At 39.4% G+C, this 23,208-nt stretch overlaps 1 protein-coding gene across 1 annotated transcript in view; it reads left to right on the forward strand.

Moving 5' to 3' along the window:
- Positions 1–5,720: 5,720 nt before the first annotated feature.
- Positions 5,721–23,208, forward strand: part of BTRC (beta-transducin repeat containing E3 ubiquitin protein ligase) — a 100,427-nt gene continuing 82,939 nt past the window's right edge. The window contains exons 1-2 of the mRNA XM_009323237.1: positions 5,721–5,774; positions 17,180–17,287. Of these exons, the coding sequence (XP_009321512.1) occupies positions 17,186–17,287 (102 nt within the window). The 5' untranslated portion in view covers positions 5,721–5,774; positions 17,180–17,185. The remainder of the gene's footprint in view (positions 5,775–17,179; positions 17,288–23,208) is intronic.

Raw genomic sequence — 23,208 nt, forward strand, 5'->3', positions numbered from 1 at the left:
TAAATTTTGTTCACCTTGGCTGTATTTTTTCCTCGAGTACAGAAGTTTCTATTCCTGATGCTCTGAGTCTCATTGAAAAATCAGAATCCAGGTGAGCTCTCTGACTTTTCTATGGCCTTACGAAAAAGAGACAAGATACTTAAAGGCATCAGCTTCACTTTATTGATCTCTTGACAAGCTTCCAGCTTCTGTTTTATACATAATGCCTACACTGTGGATGCCACTGTTCTTGTTGGATGCTTACCTGGCACAAGTTCAGGCAGTAGCATGAGAAATGTAGCTTTTCTTCTTCACCACAGATCTTGCAGTCTTGAAGGAGGCTGAATATAGGACTTGAATTTCAAACTTGCAATGTCAAGTGGTTGTGAAATTGAGCATGTTTTTACTTATGGGCACAAAGAGGATCTCTTTACACTGCTGTAGTAAGCATGTTCACAGAGCTTGCTGTTACTTTGTCCAAAGATTAATGGAGTGCTGTCACAGATCTCCATTTGGTTTTGAATACTGTAGCTTAGTATTCTTGTGAGCCCTTAAGAAGGTATCCAGGTGTTTCAGGTTACAAAAGTAGTTTTCCTGGTAGCTGCTGCTCTTGCAGGATATAAAAACTTGTGCCTTTTTTTCTGTCAAGGAATATAAATCAACGTTCTCCAGTGGGAGTTGTTTTGGAGCAGGTCCTGGTCAACGTACTCCAAACAAATTCACTAAAGAACTATAGTAGCCATGTTTACCATGTGCGGTGAGTTCATTTAGTTTGCAGGCAGAGTCAGAGCCTACTGTTCCAGAGTGCTGTGTCCTTCTGAAAGAGTTTGATACAAACTGTGAGATCTGACAGTCAAACGACTCAATGTCCGTTCATTCCTTCTACAAAATCACACAAAGACCATGCTTAAACATTGTGAGATTACTGTTTTAGAATCGGAGAGCTCATGGTTTTCTCTCCTAATAATAATGAAAGATTTTGAAATCCTGTCTTTGGTTTTGTTGAATTAGAGTCTACAGATCTAACTGTATTTTGAGTACTGCTTTGGACAGTGGAGTAAGGTATCTGTTTGGGCCATGAAGTTGTATGTTCTGTAGTAGGAATTCAATTTATTGCTGTAATGCATGCAAACTCATTAACAAGTTCTAGGCCACAGGGGCTATTTTCCTTTGCTGTGGAAGTCATCTCAACTGGACAGTCTTCAGTGCAACTGGCCATGCCCTCCTGTGTCAGTGACTGACAGATCTAATTCTGCCTTTGTAGCCGAGAGCCTGTTAGTTAATGGAGTCATGAATATTGTTACTCAGAGGCAACCTTCAGATTATTAAAATGCATTATTCCTGTTCTTCACTTGATATTTATCAAACAAGGTGGTGTATCTAATGAATGCAATGTTATCATCAAATAAATACTGTGTGTAGATGATAACTTAAAAGGAATGAAAATGTAAGTAGTTTCACTGTTGCTTTGCAGTGACAGAGAGAGATGGGTTTAGCTTGCCTGTTTAAATCACATGTGATGGAAACCCAGAGTGAATGTCCTCTCAGAGGGAAAGGAAGCATTATGGATTATGTGATCAGATTCATAAGATCCTTAGTACATATATATTTCATACAGGTCTCAACTCCCCCCCCCCCCCCTTTTTTTTTTTTTTTGTAGGGGGGGGAAAAAGAGGGAGGGAGGAACAAATGGAGAAGCAGCAGTACTGCCTTGCAAGTACCATAGTAGGTTTCCTTTTATAATTATCACTCTTGACATATTTATCCGTTCTTATGGAAGTGAAGATGCAGATATTTAAGAACCCTTCTTGCACAAAAAAGCCCAATTTCCGCTCAGTACTTAATTAGCACTTGTTTATGACACGGCATCTGATTTGATTTTCAAAACAAATTGCACAGTAAAGAGGCTGATATTTAAACTGTATAGTAACCACAGCTCCAGCTGTGACTCAAATATTGTAAGCCTTCAGGGGTTGTGTTTAGGCTTAGAAAATAGGAACTCAGGCCTGTAATTAAATGTCCTCTAAAAATCAGCCTTTGTAGGGAAGGGAAGAGGGTACCACTGAATTTTAAATTACTGACTTGTTCTCAGAAATCATTCTGTTGTTCTGGGCCTTCCTAGGGACTGCAGAAATCAAATGGATTAGAAATGGAAGAGTAGATTACTAAAGGAAAAAAGTCAGGGGTTGCAGAAAAAAAGATGGGCAAAGTAAACTATTCTGGGTCATGGGTTTATAGGCAATTGCAATATATATAATAATATAACTTAATAGATGAGTAATATATAGATGATAAGTTCTGTGGCCACCAAAAAGACTGAAGAGAAAGTAGGCATTTCATACAGGGTAAAATTGCTTTTCAGAACTGTAAGTCGCTGATGGTTATGGAATAAGTCATCTGCAGTCATGGAAGGCTCGTTTTTAAAGCAAGTCCTCAATAATAAACATGAATGTATTGGAAAAGGAAGTTGTCGGGGTTGTATTACAAATTAGTCACTCACCTAGATAAAAATGTGAAATATTCACAAAATGGCATGATAGAAATTAGCGGTTAGAGTGCTTTCAGGGTTACTTTTTGAGGTAGCTATTGAAAGAGAGAGGAAAATTACCCTAGCAGTCTGACTTCTAGTCATGGAAAATGCTGGAGCAGATGCTAAGAGAAAATACTACACTTATGAATGGTATTGAACCATGAGCATAAACGGTGTGTGCTCATGAAAATGCAAAAATGAGTAGATCTTGCTGGGCAATTAATTGTATTGCTGATAGAATTGCCTTGAATGGATCATAATTGTGGAAGATTTTAGTGATGATTGATAAAATAGTACAGCTTTCAAACAAGGCAGTTGTCTGTGTCCCAGATCTTTTAAAGGCTGGGGGAAGAGGGGCAATTTTATTTTATTTTAAGTTACCAAGCATGTATGAGTTCCTCTTCTGTAACTTTGTACTTGCATGTCTGCTGTCACTCGGACACTGAAATTTGGAAAGTTTTAACCAGATGTACTTACTTAATTGCTTGTCTTTGCTGAAGGAGACGTTCCTGCGGGTCATTCACAATGTGCCTAGGAAAACCACAGAAATTTAAAATTTAGGAGATTGGTTGTAAAAGATTAGCCAATGGTGAGTCTGTGTGCATTAAATGCTTGTAAGTGAGAACTCCAGAGATTTTAATTAAATTATGGTTTTCTATCAGTGCTTGCATTTGATATGAACAGGGGCTCACTTCTGCAAATATCCCACTTTACCCTCATACTGCTGCTTATACCATTAATGACATACCTCGTACCGGTAAAATTTGCTTCTCTTCTGTATAGTTTATTTTCCTCTTAGATGAGGGTAGGCTTATCAAATGTAGAGGAGACATACTTCACTGAGGGGATTTTGCAAGTATCGTGCTGAGGGATGGGTGATGGGTCTCAGTTTCTCCTATTGGTATATTTAACTTGTCAGCATTGAAAAATAAATCAAGTTTACAGTAGCTGCTAATCTGCTGAAAGCCCTGATTGCTTTTATTGCTAATACTCAAGGAACTTTATTTTGAAGTCACAAAGAACTTGTGTTGGTAAGAGTTGTCTAAATAGAAATACAGCGTTATCTTTGATATTGGAGATACTTCTGCATGAGGGTAATCCTGTTGATGGCAATAGATCTATTAATACACTTACATATTTGCAGGACCAGAGCCTTCAAATTAAATGGTTTAAATCAGTGTCTTAAATCAATTACTTAAACTACTCTGGACTGATGGGCTTTACAAATGTTAAGCAGCCTTCTGGTCCTAAGAGAAAGCTGCACTGTTATCCTTTAATTTGTAGGTTAGGCGACAGAAACAGAAAGAAATGAAGTAATTTTTCACAGATTTGTTGTGTGAACCTGGGCAGATCCGAGACTGGTATTCAGGTCTCTCTACTCCTGACACTGTGATTTCAAAAGGTCGTTATTTTTGCTTGTTTATGAAGGTTGTTTTTTTTTTCCTTGATAGGTATACTGAGCTGTGCTACTTTGAAAAAGCAACTGAAACACTTGACCCAGAAGTAAAATGTGGGTTTCTGTAGTGTTCTTGCTAGATACGTAGCACTTCATATAGTTTCTTCCATTTTCAAAGCACGTAGAAATGTCAGCAGTTCCTCTCAGCAAACCTGTGAGGTGGGTTAAATGAGTGTTGTCCTCATTATACAGTAGTAGAGAGACTAACCACCCATGAAGTTAGTGCTGAAGTAAGGATGTGGTCTCGGAGCATGATGCTTCTAGCTGTGTGAGAAGTCCCCTAAAACATAGTTTGTTAATGTGTTAAGCATTGCAAGTCCAAACTCAGCAGGTGAATGCAGTAACCAGATATACTTGACTTTAATTTATCAGCACAATGGTGGTTATTAAAATTCACATTTAACTGAGATTACTGGCTAGGACACCAGGGCATAATCTTACTATTGCTTTGAAAGATTTAGGAGGATTTCAATTCAAACTGGAGAGAAGCAAAAATTACAATGTACTTTGAACATTAGTTAAGTCCTGTATTTGTACCTCTCTTTAGAGGCAAGATTTTAGTCTGTTCTTGTTTTAATTTTCAAATTCCAAGGCTGGACTACCTCCCCACCATACCTGTGAAGGTTTGTCATTCAGTGGTGACACGTTTTTCCTCTCCGACCAGTTGTATTTTTTAGTGTTACAAGTACCAAGGTGGACACAATTCGTACAAACTAAATATTGTGCTGACACAAGAACAAATGGGGATAAACTCACCTTGAACAGAGCCATTCTGAAAACGAGAAAGACGTTTCCAGCCTTCCAGAAGGAGTGTTAGGGGTGCACATCTGCTGGTTTGGAGGGGAACTACAGTGAGTTAAGAAAGGGATTGTGATGTGGTTTCCAGGAGTAAGAAAGATCTCTGGACTTGGTGTCTGCGGATGTCCTGTCTGGTCCTGTTGCTTAGAAGTGATTTTCATTTCTAAGCATCTCCTTTTTTGGGTGGGGAGGGAGAACAGTTGAATCCACTCGATTGTGAGAGTATCTTCGAACTGCAAATGAATGTCATGACAGGCAGTGTTTCATTTTTTTGTTGCATTCTTTTTTCTAGCTGTAAGTTATGCTATGTATTTTTTGTGCTTTCAGAGTAATTGGATGTCTTGTCTTTTCCTCAACCCGATAAAGCATGAAAACAATAAATGGGGAGGAGATTATATTTGTCTATCAGTTTGAGGCATAATTTATGGCTGTGTGTGAGTATAGTTTCCTGTTACCCTGGTATTAAGGCTGCACCTCTTCAGGGATTTTTCCTTAATCTTTTCATCTTGTCCAATGTCTGGTCTGACTGTGTTGATGATGGTGACTGTAAAAAGACTCTCATGGCTTGACTACTGCTGTTTTGACACCATGTAGCTTTATGTAGTGGTAAAAGCATTAATGACCATTAGTCTCTGCTACTGCACCCACCACAAAGGCTGTGCTTATCCAAGTGCATTTGTGTGGCAATTTTAAAGAAATACCTATATATACTGAATTGAAATGTAAAATGGTGGAAATCGTAAAAATGGTGGTGGCTTTATTAGAAAAGTGTTCTTAAAGCAGCTGGTATCAGAGGAGTAAACAAGAACTAATCTGGGGACTAAATCTTCATACGTGGCTTAAAAAAAAATCTGCATTGTTTAAAATGCTCCAGAATTTAGACTTAGGTTAGCTAGGTCCCAGTGTAAAAGGAGGTCTCTCTTTATGTCTATTCTCTCCTAGCCCCGAATACACATGCCAAAAGATGGATTCCAACTAATATCTTCTGGATACCAAGCATGGCTAAAGCAGGTTGGACTGTATTATTGTTATTCATCTCATGTGAGGGACCGTGTTGGACACCTGTGCTTGTCTCATTAGTGAAGTACATAAATGAGGGTGTAATGAAGTTATGGTGCCATGTTAGCTGATACCCCTCATAGCCATCACTGTTTTGTGTTTATGCATGCTGTGTTTGTATAACATTTTCTCACCAGTCTTATGAATGTGCACTTCCTGTAAATAAAAGTTCAAAATGCAGTCACCTGAAAGTGAAAAGGGTCAGAGTCTGAAAAGAAATCTGTGACAACGGCTCGAATTACAGAATTAAAATGGGCCTTCAAACACAAAGCTGCATGGTGGTGGTGCTGGTAATAATGGGGAGGCCACTGGGTTAAAACTCAAGAGAATTGCATCTAGCGTCTAATTCAGATCTGCCGGGGTGAAACAAATATGGACACTTACTCACATCACATAACAATTGTGCAGTTTGACACAATCTGACACTGTGGGGAGTCCCCACTCGGAAGTGGCCTAGTGCTATATTACTCTGGCTATTATTAAAGGCCAGGCTTTAGATGTCTCAGCAGTCTGCCTCTAGCAATTGCTGTCAGCTTTTCACTTTTGTGAGTGAAAAATCCCCCTTCAGAAAAAATAGCTTAATTTACAAATTGCCTGTACAAATCTCTCTTCTCATGAAGATACATGTATGATGCATCCTGCATCTTTGAGAATGCGTGGCTTAAAGTTGCTGGTTTTGTAGAAAGCCAGAATGATTGTGTTGTTATGGCAACAAAAACTGGAAATATGAAAACAGCACAGATAAGCTGCATCCTGTTGTCGTGGCAACTGGAGTTGTGAAATGATGAAACATGGTGGTGAAGGGTTCTATGGTACTGTGAGCCCAACAGAAACAAAAGAGCCAAGTCACTTGTGCGGAGTGGGAGAGAATTAAGAACTACAGCAGCAAAACCCCTTAAAACACCAGAGTTTCATTGCAGGTGCTAACAGGATGGCTTTGATTCTCTCCAGTCTTGTCTCAGTATCTTACAAGTAGTAAGCAGTAACTTGTTTGTGCAAGTTGCTTACTGCTGTCAACTTACATTGACTTCTGTGAAACTGAGAGGAGCTCGAACACCTGTAAGAAGATGGGCATTGAGTCCTGTATTACATTTGCAAACCATTTCTTTGGATGAGTGATGTGTTGCAAAGGTGAAGTGTGCTTTGGAGCTTCTCTCCGAGAGACCATTTCTCTCCCTCCAAGTCCACACTAGTGAAGGTCAGCTGGGACATTGAAGCTGATGTTTTCTTGATTTAAACTTTGCTGAGCTGGAGGCAAGGTGTCTCAGAGGATTCTCAGCTCTGCAATTACCGTCTCGCAGAGCTCAAGTTTGTTGACCTATGGGGCATGGTATCAGTTTCTGTTTCTTATGTGGTAGGTTGGGAGGACAATAGGAAGAGGTTTGTGTAGCTGTTCTGTTTTTCTTCTGAGGCAAAAAGACCTGCATCTGTTCTTGCTATGTTATATTACCAATGCTCTGATGCAGGTGGGATATATGCTTTTTTGACTCCGAAAAATAGAGGGGAAAAAAACCCAAATGCTCAGTTAGTGAATTTTCCAAGGAGACTTTCACATTAGGCAACCTCAAATAATAGAAGAACTTATACTTTTTAAAAAATATTTTTCCATGTGGCTGCTTTCCTTTTGATTTTTCAGTTTACTGTTATTGATTCTAAAGTCTTTATCTTAAATCTTCTTACTCCTCCTTGATCCAAGGAAAAGTTATAAACCTGAGCTTGTGTCATCAGCAGATGCTGTCATGGCAATAGCTTTGCTATTCCAATTTCAGTGCTGTGATTTCACCACAGGAAGTATATGGATAAGGGAGTTGATACAAAGGGTGGAAACTTTTGATCAAAAGAAAGAGCTCTCATGGAAGCAGAGAGGTTAAATTTTTTTGAGGTGAGGCTGATTTGGTGTAGTATATATACCAAAGGTCCTACCTGTAGGATTCCTTAAAACTGTATATTGGAAAGAAAGCCACTTTTGACGTATTTAAAAGCAGTAATCTACATATGCGTCCAGATGGAATGGTGTCTGTGCATCAGGTTTATCCTCCTGGTGTCTGTGTTTTTAACAGGATCCTAACGTAATGATTTTTTTTTTTCTTTTACCTCAGCATAGCTGAGTATTGATCTGCTGCCTGACTTATACAGAATGTGAGAAGTATCCCAGTAACAGATTGTATTAATGTGGGCTAAAAGCAGTTTATATTACAGATGAGGTGGAGGAAGATGGAGTTCTGGAAGACTGGACACATACTATAAATAGCCATAAAACTGACAATTTTATCTAAAAACAGTGCTGGCTGGATTTGCGTATTTTCAACCTACTTAAACTGGAGATAATATTTGAACACTACCTGAGCATGGGTTGCCCACACTGATGCCATTACCCTCTGCCCTTTAATGGCAGGTTTTTATATTTAATGTTGCTGTGGTGCAGTGCAGAGCTGTATTATGTTCCTACGTGGGCTAGAGGAAATACAATACCAATGGCCAGAAATACATGTTGCTTTAAGAATAGCATTTTAAGTAACCTGCAAAGCTGTCTTTACTCTAGCTGTTTCCTGTGAGTTTATCTTTTACAAAAAGGTGAACACCTACAGTTAATTTATTTGGCCTTGATCTTCATTTAAGCCTTTCTTTGAATTGCAGTGTTGTGCTGCTAGCAGTCTGTAACATCCCATCACCTAGATGTTGACCCTTTGAAGACAAGCTGCAATTGACTTCTGAGGGGAGGAAGAGGGGGAATGTTTGTGTATAAATATGATCAATAGACATGACATTCCAATTCCTGTATTATATTGACACCTTCTGTGATTTAAGCCAAGCTGTGAAATTGGGCAAATTAAGCTCTTAATTAGCTGAAACACTTACAAAACATTATTTTGATTACATAAAAGGGGGAGTTAAAAGTATCATTTTAGGTGGCTTGTGAGACGTGGTAATTCAGAGTTAAAGCTAATCCCTCCCCTTCGTATACCATTGTGAGCAACTATGCATCACACAGGATATGTAATATAATGCACTCATCTGAGCCTTTCTGCCTCCCACTGTCTTTTGGAGTAGAATTTTTAGAGCCAAGTTATAAACCTGTAAATGTGTTTTATGCTGGAAATTCTTGGTGCTACCTTAAGTAGATTGGTACCAGCAAAGGCCAGTATAATCAAAACAAGGCACTTCAGATATTAATGGTCTGCACTTCAGTCAAGTCAGCTGGAAAAGAGAGTGTAAAAACCAGTGTCTTCACTGTGGTGAAAACAGGATTCTTCCACTAGAATTGCACTTTCCTAGGAGAAAAATGCAATGATTCTGGAAATATTTTGGTTTTGTAATTTTGTCATTTAGCATTTCCTCCTTAACTTCTGAAACATATATTCTATTTTCAGTGGATCCATATGCTTTTTAAAATTCAGATACTAATTCCTTGGGTGGAAAGTAGAAATAAGCCTTCTTCCTGCAGTTCATTATTAATACTTGGCACTGATATAGTACTTTGAGAGTGCAAAGTGCTATGCAGACATATCAGTTCTCCTTGAAACACTTTTGTATGTTAGGTGCATAACATAACAATAATCCTGAGAGATTTTTATGGAATTAAATAAGAGATGAGGGAAAATCTAATAAAACCTCCATTTCATCTCTTCACCAATGTAGGTTTGTTCTCTGCAGTTTGTGTGATGGAAATCTAGGCCGAAGTTGTAGAAGTGTCCCAAGCTGAAGAGATTTCAACTCATTTCTTAGAGTAGGGTTGGGTATTTTTTTAAAGCCTCATAGTTGTTCAGGTTCAGTGATGGTTAGGCAGTTGGTATATTGCTCTTTCTGCTTCTTATTGTAAAGGTGATGATCCACCATTCTCCTCTTCTTGGCTCCCTGTTGTTTCAGGTTTTTGGTGTTTATATGTCAGAGCTTCATAATTAAGGACACGCAGTCTCTGACACCTCTCTCAGCCAGGGTAGTTCTGTTGTCCTTGCTGTGTGGATGCAGAACTGAGATGCCGTGTTACTCTGCCCAAACTCATGCAGAATGGCTATGTCAAAGAATTAAATTTATCTCTTAAGGCATAACAAGATTTTAAATTGTATGGAATTGCTGCAAAATCAGCCTTTGGACCTGATGGAGCTTAACAGCAGCTCTGTTTTCTTGCTTACAAAAGAGCCTAATGCTCTTGGTCTTGTAAGATCTCCATTTTAAGCCTTCAGATAGTTTCATGTTTTAGACTTCAGTGAGATTGCTCTTAGTAAGTTTGGGTAGGGCTTGCTTTTAACAACACCATCTTTGGTGTTGCTTAAAGAAGCACACACAAGTCTCTGCATGTTATACTCCTTAAAGAAGGGTATGGCACCTGAATTTAAAGCTCTGCTGGTGCACTAGTTCAGATTTATCAGCTTCATGGATTAAAGAGCTATAATTATGAAAACACTAGTATTGCCTAGTTCGGATATGATCTACACAAGTTCCCTCAAGCACTTGGCAATTGAGGATCTTGTACACCTTATAGATGGGAAGTTGGCCCCTTGCTGGGGTGTGGACTTCTGTTGATCTGGAATCCCGGAGGTTGAACTCCAGTAACCAGTCTTTGGGGAAAACATTTCTTCACAAACATTTACCTAAAAGCTGTGATTTGATCCTCCTGGATCCCACTCATGTAAGAAATTATTTGGATAATCTGAATATATAAACCTTTTCTGTGTCCCTTATCTTTGATATTTAAGAGTAGTTAGTGAACTGGAATCTCTTGTAAAAAGTTACTGTAAGCTAGGGAGTTACCAGAAGATTAGAGACGAGTTTGCATAATATGTATGTTAAGGAAAATTTACTGAGCAATTACATGAAAAGTGGGAGGCTAAAGGAAAAGGAATAATTTACAACAGTTTGAGCTGTGTGTGCACAGCAAAGCTTGCAGAATGTAGTAACCCCCTGAGCCATAGGGTGAAGAGGAAAACCGCTGCACTGAAGTCAGTGATCTGTACCGGGGTAAGAAGTTCAGTATTTCCTAAGTTTGGAATCTAGGCAGAGTGTTATAATTGAACCCTGGTAGCATGTTTCAGCCTGTGATTTGTCAGACCTAGTTGTTTTGAAGATAGATCCTACAGTTGTCCCAGGAACATATTCTCAGCTTTCTGTAAGTGAGGAATTGGGTTGCTTGATTTGCAGTTGGTGAAAATGCTTCAAGGGTCTTTAAGATAGCTCAATTACTTTTGTTGTAGCAAAACAGGAGCACAAACCACTTTTAATTGTCCCCATACATGCTTGTGGAAATGTGACCAACGTGTCTGAACACAATAGAAGCTGAGAAATTGTGAAAAGTACTGGTTATGACAGCAACTGCGTGTTGCCCTTCATGATTCTGGTGCAATATGTGCCAGCTAGAATAGCTGACAGTTTGTGGGCTAGCTGAACCCTGGGAGATCCTTCTCATGGTCACACTCCGAGGAGTACTGCAGTTGCCTGTTTATTTTATAAACTCATCTTCTTATCATGGAAGGACTTTCAAGAAAAACTGCCAGTGACAAAGCAAGTCAGAATTATCTTGTTTTAAGTGCAGGGAACAGTAGTCCGAGGTGTAAGGAGGTGTAAATTCTAACTGTATGGGTTTTGGCCATTGTTTTTGGCTTAATTAAGACTTACAGCTTTTAACATTTTTCTTATTTTCAAATGAAAACAGACAAAAAACTTTCTCCAAAAGTTATAAAAGTATTAATTTGCTCTGAGCCATGCTAGTCTCTTTGGTAAGCTCATAATTAGGCAGGATTTTTTTTTAAAATGGATATTCTTGTCTCTCAGGTATATAACTACTCCATAACTGGTAAATCTGTATTCATACGTTAGGGTTTTTAAAAGCATATTATTTACACAATTCACTGGAATGGCTCCTTTGAAAGCTGGGTGGCTCTCTCATGTAATTACGTATTTAGTATGCCTTGTATCCACTGTTGGGATGGGGGGAAAGAAAAGAAAAAAACAAAGCCCCACAAAAAACTACTAAAATAAAAAAAGAATATTCTCATTGCATTTTTGCAGGTTTTTTTTTAAGTTGTATCATATACCTTCTTCTCAGATAAGAAGCCTATATGATCAAGTGCTACCCAAGCTAAACAATGAAATACGTATGGCAGGGTTTTTAATTGTGAAAGTACACAAGATGCACTGGGAATTTATTGTCTTTTTTTATACGTATACCTTATGTATTTAATCAAAGAGAACACCTCTCTGAGCAGTAGAGGGAAAGATAAGATACCTTTTCATTTTTATGTGTATGTGAGAGGTAGAAAGGATGAGAAGTGGACCAAAGAAAGGAACCAAACCCACTTTTTAGCCAGAAGTAAATTTCTGGAATTGTTATTAAGTTTCATGAGACCAACATTTGTAATGTAAATAGCAGCTGCCTTATCTGATATGTTTTATACAATGTATTGCATTCTGTGGTGACAGGAATAGTGCACATTGGACACAATGTGTAAGTGATGTGTGTTATATTTTTGGCATTGGCTTAGTTAAATATGTGGCCAAAAAAAGTTTAAGAGGAACTGAGTGGGACTGAAAAGTATTGGGGTTTGTTCTCCCATTTGTTGTGTTATACTATAAAAATAATTGTGAATATTAGGAATCCTAATAACGTCTGAGCATGTGTTTCATAAAGCATCATAAAGGATCAAAATTCCTAAGGCACATTTCCTGAGAATTTGATTTTAGAGAGCATGCAGGGAACAGTACTGCAAAAGAGGCTTTCGGGGAGAATTGTACTTGCCAGCCATCCCGTATTCGCTTTCTAAAGTGATGAAAAAAAGAGGTGGGGAAGGATCTATCTCCTCATATCAAGCTCAGGTCTGTTGTATATAGTTTTAATACTCTTCAGAGCATCCCTTATGTTTTATCTGCTCCAGTTTGGGTGGTAGAATTCCTAGCACTTCTTCTCCCCTCTTGTCCTGGTTTTTCTAATAGTTACAACTTGTGTTTCTGTTTTTCTTTGTACAACCTTATCCAGTTCCCTGGCTTATGATCAGCTGGACCATCCAGAAAAAGCCCCATTTCTCTCAGTTCTTAAACTCTTCAGCGCGTGTCAACGTGTGTCATTCTATTTATGCTCCTTAATGAAAACACTGGGTGAAGAGGATCTTAATTCCCATCTCCCAGGAGAAGTAGAAATTGTTATTGGTTTATCTTTAGAGTTCAACTGCATAAAGCACTGGACACTGTACTAGAAGGGAAATAATTCTGAACTAGGAAAGGATTGAAATAGGTGTGGTTAGCAACTGAAATTAGTATTATGTACAGTTGCCCAAAAACCAGCCCTTGGAAAAAAATTGGGTTTCCTTTTTGGCTTTGCCACTAACTTGTGCAGATGTGCAAAAATATGTTAGGTTGCCTATAAATCAAAGGCGTTTTAGGCACGCAGGTTATCATAAGGTTGAATGCAGGGTTGAGACAGGAATAATAGGTTATTACGCTTTATTATGTTAAAATGCACCACAATTAAAGACAGTTATTCTGTACTACTGTCTAATTAATTTCTCCGAAGTGTTTATAAAGAAAACATCCTTAAACTATTGTTTGATTTTTTTGTTGTTGTTCTTGTTTTACAGTGAATACAGTACAGTGAGTTTGTGTTTTCACACCTGTGCACTATAGTTGTAAATTGTAGCAGTCAAGAACTTTTGTTTTTTCCCCATGTAGAGCCACTTAGTTTTACAGGACAAGGTGATATATTTGTGACCTGTAACACAATTTACTAAAACTGTGTTAGTTACCCCTAGTATATTGTATTTGCTGAAGGACTAGAAGAGAACAAATTTGATAAAAAAAACCCAGTCTGAAATGGTAATGTATAATCTTGTAATGCAATAGCAAATAAAGTAAATAACCAATTTTTAGCACTGGCGAAAATTTAGCCAGTGAGCGCATATTGAGATTTATCTTTAGGACATCAAGTAATTGGAAGAGAGGGTAGGCTATTAGAGGCAAAACATCTGATGTAGTCAAAAATGTTCTTGCAATATAGTTAGAAGAACAATTGAATAGGTTAAAATACGGCTTCCCTTCAGCTCATGGTTACTGCCCACTCAGCTCAGCCAGTGACTGTGAGTGCTTCTAGCCTATTTTAATTCAAAATAAGACAAGCCCATTTTAATCACCAGTAGAGCAGCTGCTACCAGCCTCTGTCAGGAGGATGCTGGTCTTGTTTGAAACTGTATTCCCTGTATTTCTTTAGTGGGAAAATATATTTCAGAGTTCAGGGAATGGGACTTAAAAATCAGTCGGAACAACAAATTGTGTTTTTTGTCAAATAATTCCCTATCTTATGCCACTCAATGTGTATTAAAGGTGCTTAGCTTTTATAAATGAAAAGCTTTGCGTCTCTGGGTCCGAAAGTTGTGCAGACATCCGAAGTATTAATGCAATTGGGAATCAGGAAGGTAGAGAGACTGCTGCATCCTGGCCCAGTACTTAGCAAGCAATATCAGCATCCCCATTTGGCTGTAGTCCAAACGCTGTGCCTCTGTATCTTCGTTTTGAAGAATCAGTGTAGACTGACTTGAGTTCAGGAGAGGATTTTGTCAGTCAGCTTTCAAGTAGTGAACGTTGAGGCCAGTCCCTTGTTTGTGGAGCTGACAGTACAAAAGTGAGTGTTTGACACGTGACTTGCTCAGTGGATGGGGATAGAGGCTGTTGAGATTTTTCAGAGATCAGGCTGTAAATGAAGTTGTTCTGTTGGGTCACTCATCTGATTTACACACAAGCTGTTTCTATTGAAGCACCTGGGGCCTTTTGTTCATGCTTGTGAATAAGCCTCTTTCAGTCACCAACAGTAATTTAGCGTCTCTGCTTCCTTCAATAGGTAAAAGGCAAGTACAGGAATGACATTTTCTCCCACGCTGTGTGCAACTTCACACTTATTTTTTTAAGATAGGTAACAGAACTGTGTCAGTAATATAAATTTTGTTATATACTGGAGCAGATTCAGAAGTCATCTTAAGGTGTTGGTAAAGTTTTACCGCATAGTTCCTAATTCTGGAATAATACTAAGCAGCAAGAGTGCATGGATGAGTAATGATATCCTCTGTAGGTGCAGGGGGTTCTGCAGAACAGACCTCCAATGTTTTCCTTTGTTATTGTGGCATTTTTAGAGGAAGACATTTCATTACCTTGTAAGTGCCCTGGCACAATAGAGTGCCATACCTGCAGCTTGTAGTGACTCTGACTTGAGCCATAATCTCACATAAACTTTGAGGCAACGTAAGGTTGCCTTTCCACTGACAGAGTGGTCCTCGTTTTTCCTGCCTCTGTGTCCTTCCACACTTCGGTACAAATATTTAAAGTAACCTCTTTTATCTTGTCAATCTAATTTTAATAGCAATCAGTTCTTTGAGTTCATTATCACAGCATGAAAACTTGAGCCAGCACAAAGGATGGGAAAGCCTGAGAAGAGGGAATAAATGGTTGGGGCAAGACTTTGATAAGTCTGTATGCAAAAAAAAAAATCGCCCCATATTTACTTTGTATTATGTTATGAATCCTGGGATGGGTAATGGTAAGCAGCTGTTGCTTATCTAGTGAATTTGCTCTGCATCATCGGAGGTACTATGTTGTAGTTAATCTCCGTTGTTACCGTGATGTTCTTGGAGAGTGATAAACAACTTTGATTTAAGTAAATGTATTATTAGTGAAATGCTTAACCATAGATGTCCACTTCATATATATATTTGTATATTTTTAAGGCTGATTGTCACAACAGCTTTTAATGGCTGAAGTGAGACATGTTACATTACAAAGAAAAGATTGGTGGCATTTGGAAGGTTTTTGTTTGTGGGAGTGTTTGCTTTCTGGGAGGGTTAGGATGGCAGACAAGGAAGTATGGCTCAGATTTTTGTTGCTTGTTATAATACTATGGCTGTAATTTTTTAGTCATCAGAATGGACATTATCTACAAATTCATGTGATGTGTAATATTATGAAGTACTCAAGTTCTCGAGTTTCAGTATCTCTGTAAAGTGAAGAGTCTTTTTAAAAATGAAAACGAGGTGAGAAATTTATTTTAAGGTATCATAAACTTCCAATAAACACATTTGTATAGGTTATGTTCCCCAGCAGTCTTCTAATACTATTTCTGGAACAGCAGTGTAAATTGCAACAAAGTACAGCAAAGAACGTGGTGATAGACAGGGTTAATCTCTCTTTGGCTGTCTGCACAGTACCAGATTATGGATGTTGGTGATCACCTTTCTGCTCATTCAAGGATGGGTTACGTTGCTCCTACATACTAATTTAGTGCAAGATTGTGCAAGGTTTTCTAGCCCTCTTAAGAGCAGCAAGAAACAGTGGCTCAAAAGGCAGCTGTCATTTCATACCCATTCCAGCTGCCCTTTCCACTCAGATTTCCTCCCATCCCCCCTTTAAAAAAAAAAAAAAAAAAAAAAAAAAAAAAAAAAAAAAACAAACAAACAAAAAACAAAACACGGGAGGGGGAGAGGAGGGGAGAGGATTGCAAAAAAGAAGAGTGTGAGGGTTTGAAATCTCTGGTATCTAATCTATCCCATCCTACAGTTTTTGTAGCTATCTGCCAATTTAAAATATACTTGTTTTTTCTTGCCTTGCCAGTAATTAGACAAATGCAGCAGTGCTTTTGGCATCAAAAACTCTGTGGCTGGTAAAAGCAATTGCTACCATAATGTATCCCCAAATTTAATAGTAGTGGTGTAAGATGAATAAGCAACTCTATATTTCAGGGGGTAATGGCTTTAACTATCAAAATGGCTAGTATTTTCCTTGATTGGCTGCTTTGGCTCCTTTTTTGTATTTGTGTTTGGAAGAACAGAATCAGTCTATTACAATAATTGTATTTTATTTAACGAATAACAAGGCAAGCAGAAACGTGAAACTCTTATAAAGTGTCACCAAGTTCCTATTCACCTTGGATTGCAGGTTTTTCCTTTTATCCCCTTTACAGACGAAAAACAGACATACAAAAACCTTTTCTTTCTCTGCCAGTATTACACTTAAAGTTATTTCCTTTTCTGCTTCCCTTGCAAAATTGCTTGCTTTGTGTTGTGCCTGGAGCGTGGCTGTGTGTGCAGAAGAGGTCTGATTAATTGGAAAGAAACTTTTTGTTACTGGAAAAACTCACACATTGGTGTAGAAAATTGATCAAAAATTTACTTTCTTGATCCGTGGTGCCTTTTTCTTGCTACTATGACATCTGTAAAGCTTCTCCCAAGGAAAAGACTCATCAGCAGTTTGTGTTCTCTTAAAGGTGTCTCGGTCTTTAAGGCCAGGTGCAGTTGTGTTAATGCCATTTGGCTAAGCCTTGAAAGTTCCTGTAATCTGTGCCATCCTGTCTCATACAGTCCCATCTCATAGTTGTCCTTTCTCTGCAGTGCTCTATGCCCAGATCTCTGTGGCTGGGCTGCTCCAGCCTGGCGGACAGCATGCCCTCGCTGCGATGCCTGTATAACCCAGGGACTGGCGCACTCCCAGCTTTCCAGGTACTTTCTGTCTCTCCCCACTCCTCCTTTTCTCTCCATCTGTGTACGTGTGCATCTCCTTCCTTACTTCCTTGCTTGCTTTACCTCCATTTATTCTGCCTCATACTGTATGCCTCTCCTATGTCATTCAGATCTCCTCTGGTATTTAAACACATCTTGTGTAGATTCAGGGCAGCTCAGTACTGGGGCATTTCCATTACCTCGATGTAATATAATTATTTTGTCTAAATTGGCTTGGTACCATCGTCTTTTCCATTGGCTTTCAATTGTGTCAAACATATACCACTTAATTATATTTGGCAAACAGTATCCATCACACAGTCTCCAATCTGGCTATTCATGCAGTGATTCCCCTCCTATCTAAATTTTCTGTATGCCACTTAGAGGACTGAGGGGGTGGGTTCATTGCCATAGTGATAATTGATGCCAACATTTGTTTACTTCAGGTTTGTTAGCAGTAGTCTGGACATTTTGACTACAGAAAATTATTGTACAAGTAAGCTGTCAATCAAAAGGCAAATAAAGGAAACCTGTTTTTTCTTTGGTCTCTGAATTTGTTAGATTCAAGCTTTTCTCTGTCATGAGACAGCTTTCTGCCAAACAGGTTTGTTCAGATGCTTTGGGTGACCAGTGAATCTTACAAAATGCAGCCACTCTCCTGTGGATAGAGAGTGAGGCAGCTATTGGGTGAGCATCTAGAAACCTAGACGAGGCGCTCAAGATCATTGCAAGCATTTTACGATGACATGGGGATATAACCAGGAGAGCAGCAGAGACTGGACTACAGAGATGTTATGTTCATGTTGGATACTCTCTCTCTGAGATGTTCTGCATGAACTGCAGTGACTGAGGGACCTTAGGAGTGCCTCTGTAGACTGCATGTTCATTGGAGCTTGTGGTATCGTGAATGTTTGCTTCCAGGTTTATGCCGCTGGATTACGCTGTTGCTGACTTAACCTGTGGCAGTGAGTGTTATTTACTAGCATCTTGCAAAACCAGACATAATGAATAAGCTAGAATCTTTCTGAAATTTTCAATCATTTTGGTGAAAGTTCATTACCTGCCTCTAAAGGACAGCGTGCAAAGATTGTTTTGGATTTGTCTTCTTGCTCCCAGGGCTAGGAGAGTACTGTGGAAATAATCCTTGCAGTCTCAGGGGAGGCTTAAGTGTCTTGCATCATTTTGCTGCAACTCTTTTTGCTGACCCAGCAGTAGCACTGATGGACTCTGGAAGGTGTCCTGCCAGGCCTCCTTTGCTGAAGCAAGCTTTTAGCGGAGCTTTCCATGGGGGAGGGGGAAGACGACTTTTTATTAGTCTAAGAGGACCCTGGAGACATCAGGCAGAATTTAGACTCCTACTTCTAATCCTGATTTGCATAATTTGACTAAATCGGATGGGCCTCATTTTTGGGTTTTCTGCTGTTGAATAAATCTCAGACCTCTTTAAGCTCAGGTTTTAGAGAACCTTAGCAGTATATGGAAAGCAATTTATAAACTCAAATTGGGACTCCTTTCTTTCTACTTCAATTATTTTTGATTACTCAGAATAAGCATATATGACAAAGGGAAAGGGAAATTAGCCTCTTTTTGCTCAAGATGTTCTTGCTAATGATAGATATGAACAATAACTTCTCTGCTAATGCAGTGCATTGATATCTGGGGTCAAATGAGTCAGCTGCACGACCATTCACCATGTACTGCCTTCTTGGGAGAGTAGTAGGACGTTGACATTTACATTCCTGCAGATTTTGAGAGACATTTCCATGTGTATTTAGTGACTATGGGAATTGGGGAAGTCTGCCCCACTTGCCATCTAAAATGGTATACTGGTACTCTTCACAGCACTCTGAGTCCTGTGTTGAGGAACACAGTGCCAACTGAGAGAAAAACTAAATTGCCAAGAGGTTCTGCAGCTTTTTTTTTCAATGGGCTTTGATCCCCATTAACTTGCATGGTTTGAAGAAAACTCCCCTCTGTGAGGCATGACTTATGCATTTTCCAGTACAGAAGTCCACATGGGAGCGGTTTGGAGCCTGCTTGAAGCTGTGATGTTGCAATATTTCACTGTTCTTCAATGCTTTTTTTTTTGTATCGAATCTTCAGGAAAGTATTAAAGACTTTCTTGTAGCCCAGCAAATTTTCTCATATTAAGTTATTTTCTTTTCTGTAGCAAGCTTGAAGTAATTGGAGAAGCGTATCAATGTTCTTTGCTTGTGGCAAAAGAGAAGATGCCATCTGGAAGGCTACTTAGTCACTGCTGAATTTGTCTAGTTATTTACATGCTTACCTTCAGATGCTCAGACAGAAATGTGGAAAGAGGCTCTTTTTGAATAGCTCAGTTAAAGCCCTGCTGACTCCTCATGGGAAACATTGGCAGATAGTCGATTTAGAGGTGATTCTGTTAATATGTCAGATAACTTCATTTTTCTTCTTTGTGTGTTTTTATTATTGGAGACACTTGTGTGAAAACAGGATCTTCTGGTTCCTCAGCTCTGTTTGGCAATCCTCCCACAGTGGGAAAGGTTTTAAGGCTAAACTCAGGAATGGGGGAATAAGGAGCTAGAAACTGTTCTTTTTAACATCTTTTTACCTCAAAGGGCTTTGCAACTGATAGTCTGTTGTGTAACTGAATTTCATAGAGATCATGGTGGAAGATGGCAGCAAATTGGAACATGAACTCCTATAAGGCGCTGTGGGAAGGAGTCAGAGGATATTTTAACAAGAAAAAGGCCATCCCTTCCATTTTCAGTGTCTTGAACGCCAAATTTTACTGTGCTGTTATTCTGCAAAGCAACTGAAAACTAGGTTGCATGTAGATTCTCTTAATAAAAAAAAAAAAACCAACTTATGTAGAGTATATTCTTTTTCCTAGAAATCCATGCTTTGGAAGTTTCCAGATGTGCCAACAGGTGTCTGTTTTCATGACATTTTTAATTTTAAGATAATTACTTTCCCTTTTAAAATATTTTCCATGCGTGCTTACAAGGCTCAGTTTGTTGCTTTTAATAGTCACAGTTCTCTGAAAATTCTGATGTACAATTACACCCATCAAGTATGCCAAGGAAATTATTGTATTAATCCTTCCAGGTTTGCAGAAGACCATAGTATTTCCTTGAATTTATTTCTGTAAGATATTGTATAAATGAGGAGACTTAAGGAGCAATTTAAAAGTCTTGCCAAAGGTTAGGTATCAGGGTAATCACAGTGAACAGTCCAGCTCTTCCTTTTTACCTAATTGACACCCCTCAGAAATATCAGCTCCAGTTTAGATTGTAAACTCTTTGGGACAAGAGTCATACTTTTACTTCTTTGTCTGGAGCCTAGGCACCAGTGAAAAAGTGAAGAGTTGTCTTGTCAGCTTTATTTTCCCAGGTCTGAAACTCTATTTCTGTAACAGGCTCTAGTAGTCAGTCAAAGAGGAGAATTAACTTCTGTGACAGAGGTAGCAGCATCTTGTTGAATACAGAAGTGTCTCTCTGGAATGCCAGAAATTCACATTTTGCTTTACCTGAAGTGAAGGTCTTGATCATAAAGAACTGCACATTAGGGTTTGTCAGATGAAGGGGACTACCTTCTGCCTGGTTTTGCAGAAGCAAGGTCTTCCTTGGTTTTGGCAGAAAGCTCTGTCCTGGTTGAGGAAAGCATGGGTGTAGTCTGCTGGGCAACTTGGAAGTAAACGAGCGCACTTGAGGTTGTGCAGCATGGACATGATGTACACCGCTTCTTTCTTTGAACTGAGATCACCTTTGGAGAAAGGTGAGAGTATGAAAGATGTAACCAGTTTGTAGTGATGGAAGCCTGTTGCATGCATGAGGAACAGATGAACTCATTTCTCAAATGATTTTTACATCTATTTTTTTCTAATGTTTATGTTTTTGTGTTAGGAAGTGGAATATTTGTTAAAGAAGCATTGTCAGTAAATTGTTAAAAACAGTTGTCTCTGTAGATTTCCTTCAGCCTGTTCATGCATTTTTGCCTTAAAAGTTGACATTTTATTGCTGAGAAATACAGTGAGTAGGAGTACATCATTTATGGTTATACAGGAGGCTAAAGCTAAAGTCTCGGGATGGGCAAGCTGTGCATGCTCAGAAATGCATTTGTGAGAAAAGCATTTGAAAGAAATTGTTTGGCTTTGGAGCGAACGTTTGCTGGTGTGCATAGTTCTGTCTGTAATTGGAGGAGAGATGGGGTGTCCAGTCAATAGACTCCATCAGTGTGGAGACATTGCTACCCTCGACCAAGCCTGCTTTGTATTCCCCCCTCGCGCTCTCCCAGCGGCCATGTGAAATCTGCCCGTGGGCTGTTTACGGTATGCCTCTAAAACGGAATCATAATTTTGGTGACTAATAGCCAGAGCATGTGGCTCCAGCACCCGCCGGCTGGCGGCAGGCTCTCCCCTGGTTATGAATGTAGTTAGGTGGCCCCCAACTGTTTACAAGACAGCAGAGGTGAGATCTTTGATTGACAAGTCAGAAATGCATTAGATCATTCCCTCTGCCAGTCTCTGGTTCATGCTGTTAAAAATGTCAGCCTCTCCAAGTTTGAATGGCAGCCCGAGGGCCTCAGAAGCTTTTTGTTTTCTGAGATGGAAACACAAATTGGATGTGTGCCTGAGCGCTTCATCCTGGGCTGTAATTTCATCTTTTAGCTAAGAACCACAAGGTACATGAGCAAAGCACCCTGTAAACAATAATACTGGGGAAAAAAATAAACAAGGTCGTGTTTCTGGTACGTTGATCCACCGGTGTCCTGACCTCTATCAGGTTGAACATCTCCACTCTGATTGCTGTTCCCTTTGGCTTTACAATGAGAGGAGAGAGACTGACATGGGAGGCAAAGATTTAAAGTTGCAGTGTTGTTGCACATTCCTTGTATTGGCTATGAAATATTGAACTGCCACAATGTGACACCTGGTTTTTTAAGCAAAGTTTCTTGTTGGAGGTGTTCGGCAGCAGTTTCTCCTGTTTCTCCTTGTCTTACCACCTTGCAGGAGCAATTATGAAGGCATGAGAGGGGACATGAGAGAGAGCAGAAATGAAGCCAAATGAATTGCATAATTTTTGCACTTGACTCCAGCCCCCATCTGTGGTTCAGACTCTTGGGAGCTTCACTGTAGGAGGACCAAGAGGCTTATCCTAACCAGGGATATTTTCTTTTCTTTTAAATAAAGTAAATGCCCAGTGACTAGAGAACAGCTTTGTTAAACACATTTAGGGTTTATTCCCCTTTAAATCTAGTGGCCGCGTCTGGCTGGTGGTATAACCTGTGCTGGGAAGCCCACCAAACTCTGACAGCCCCCGGGTTGTGCTGCAAGATCTCAGCTCTCAGGTAGCAGCAACGACAAGAGATGCTTCCCTCCTTTCAGATGGCAAAGAAATCCTTCTCTGCGGATCAGTGGAGACGGTTTTGGGTTTTTTGGTAGTACATTACAATGTAGTAATTACAAATCGGCATTTATTCTGCACCCGTATTGATTGTCAAAGTTGCACGTGCTTTTATGAGTTCTTCAGTCGGAGTATCAAGAAGCGTGACAGTATCTGTCACTGAGAAATGCCACCCCAGTATGCCCGGCATGATGATTTAAAGCGCACTGTAGTTAAAAAGCCTCCCCTCCTTCAGCCTCTGCGTTAATGGTCTTGTTACTATGTAATGCGCTCTTCCCGCTACGGAGAGGGTAAGGTCGTTGGCACACCGGCGTTAGTTTGGCTGATTAGTTTGAAAAAAACAAAACTCATCCGAGTTTCCTTTCCTCCCTTGTTAGAAGTCAGAAAGGTGTGTAAAACCGTAGTGACAAATGGCATATGCGGCGCCACATTGAAGGCATACAGGTATTTTTAAAGCTAGCTCCGGTTCCTCAGGATCGTGAACATCTGCTTGGAGGTATTGTAGAGCTCCACAATGCACTAATTGAATTTCTCTTG

Source organism: Pygoscelis adeliae, unplaced genomic scaffold (assembly GCF_000699105.1).
Source record: "Pygoscelis adeliae isolate BGI_AS28 unplaced genomic scaffold, ASM69910v1 Scaffold294, whole genome shotgun sequence".
In the NCBI taxonomy this organism is placed as follows: Eukaryota; Metazoa; Chordata; class Aves; order Sphenisciformes; family Spheniscidae; genus Pygoscelis; species Pygoscelis adeliae.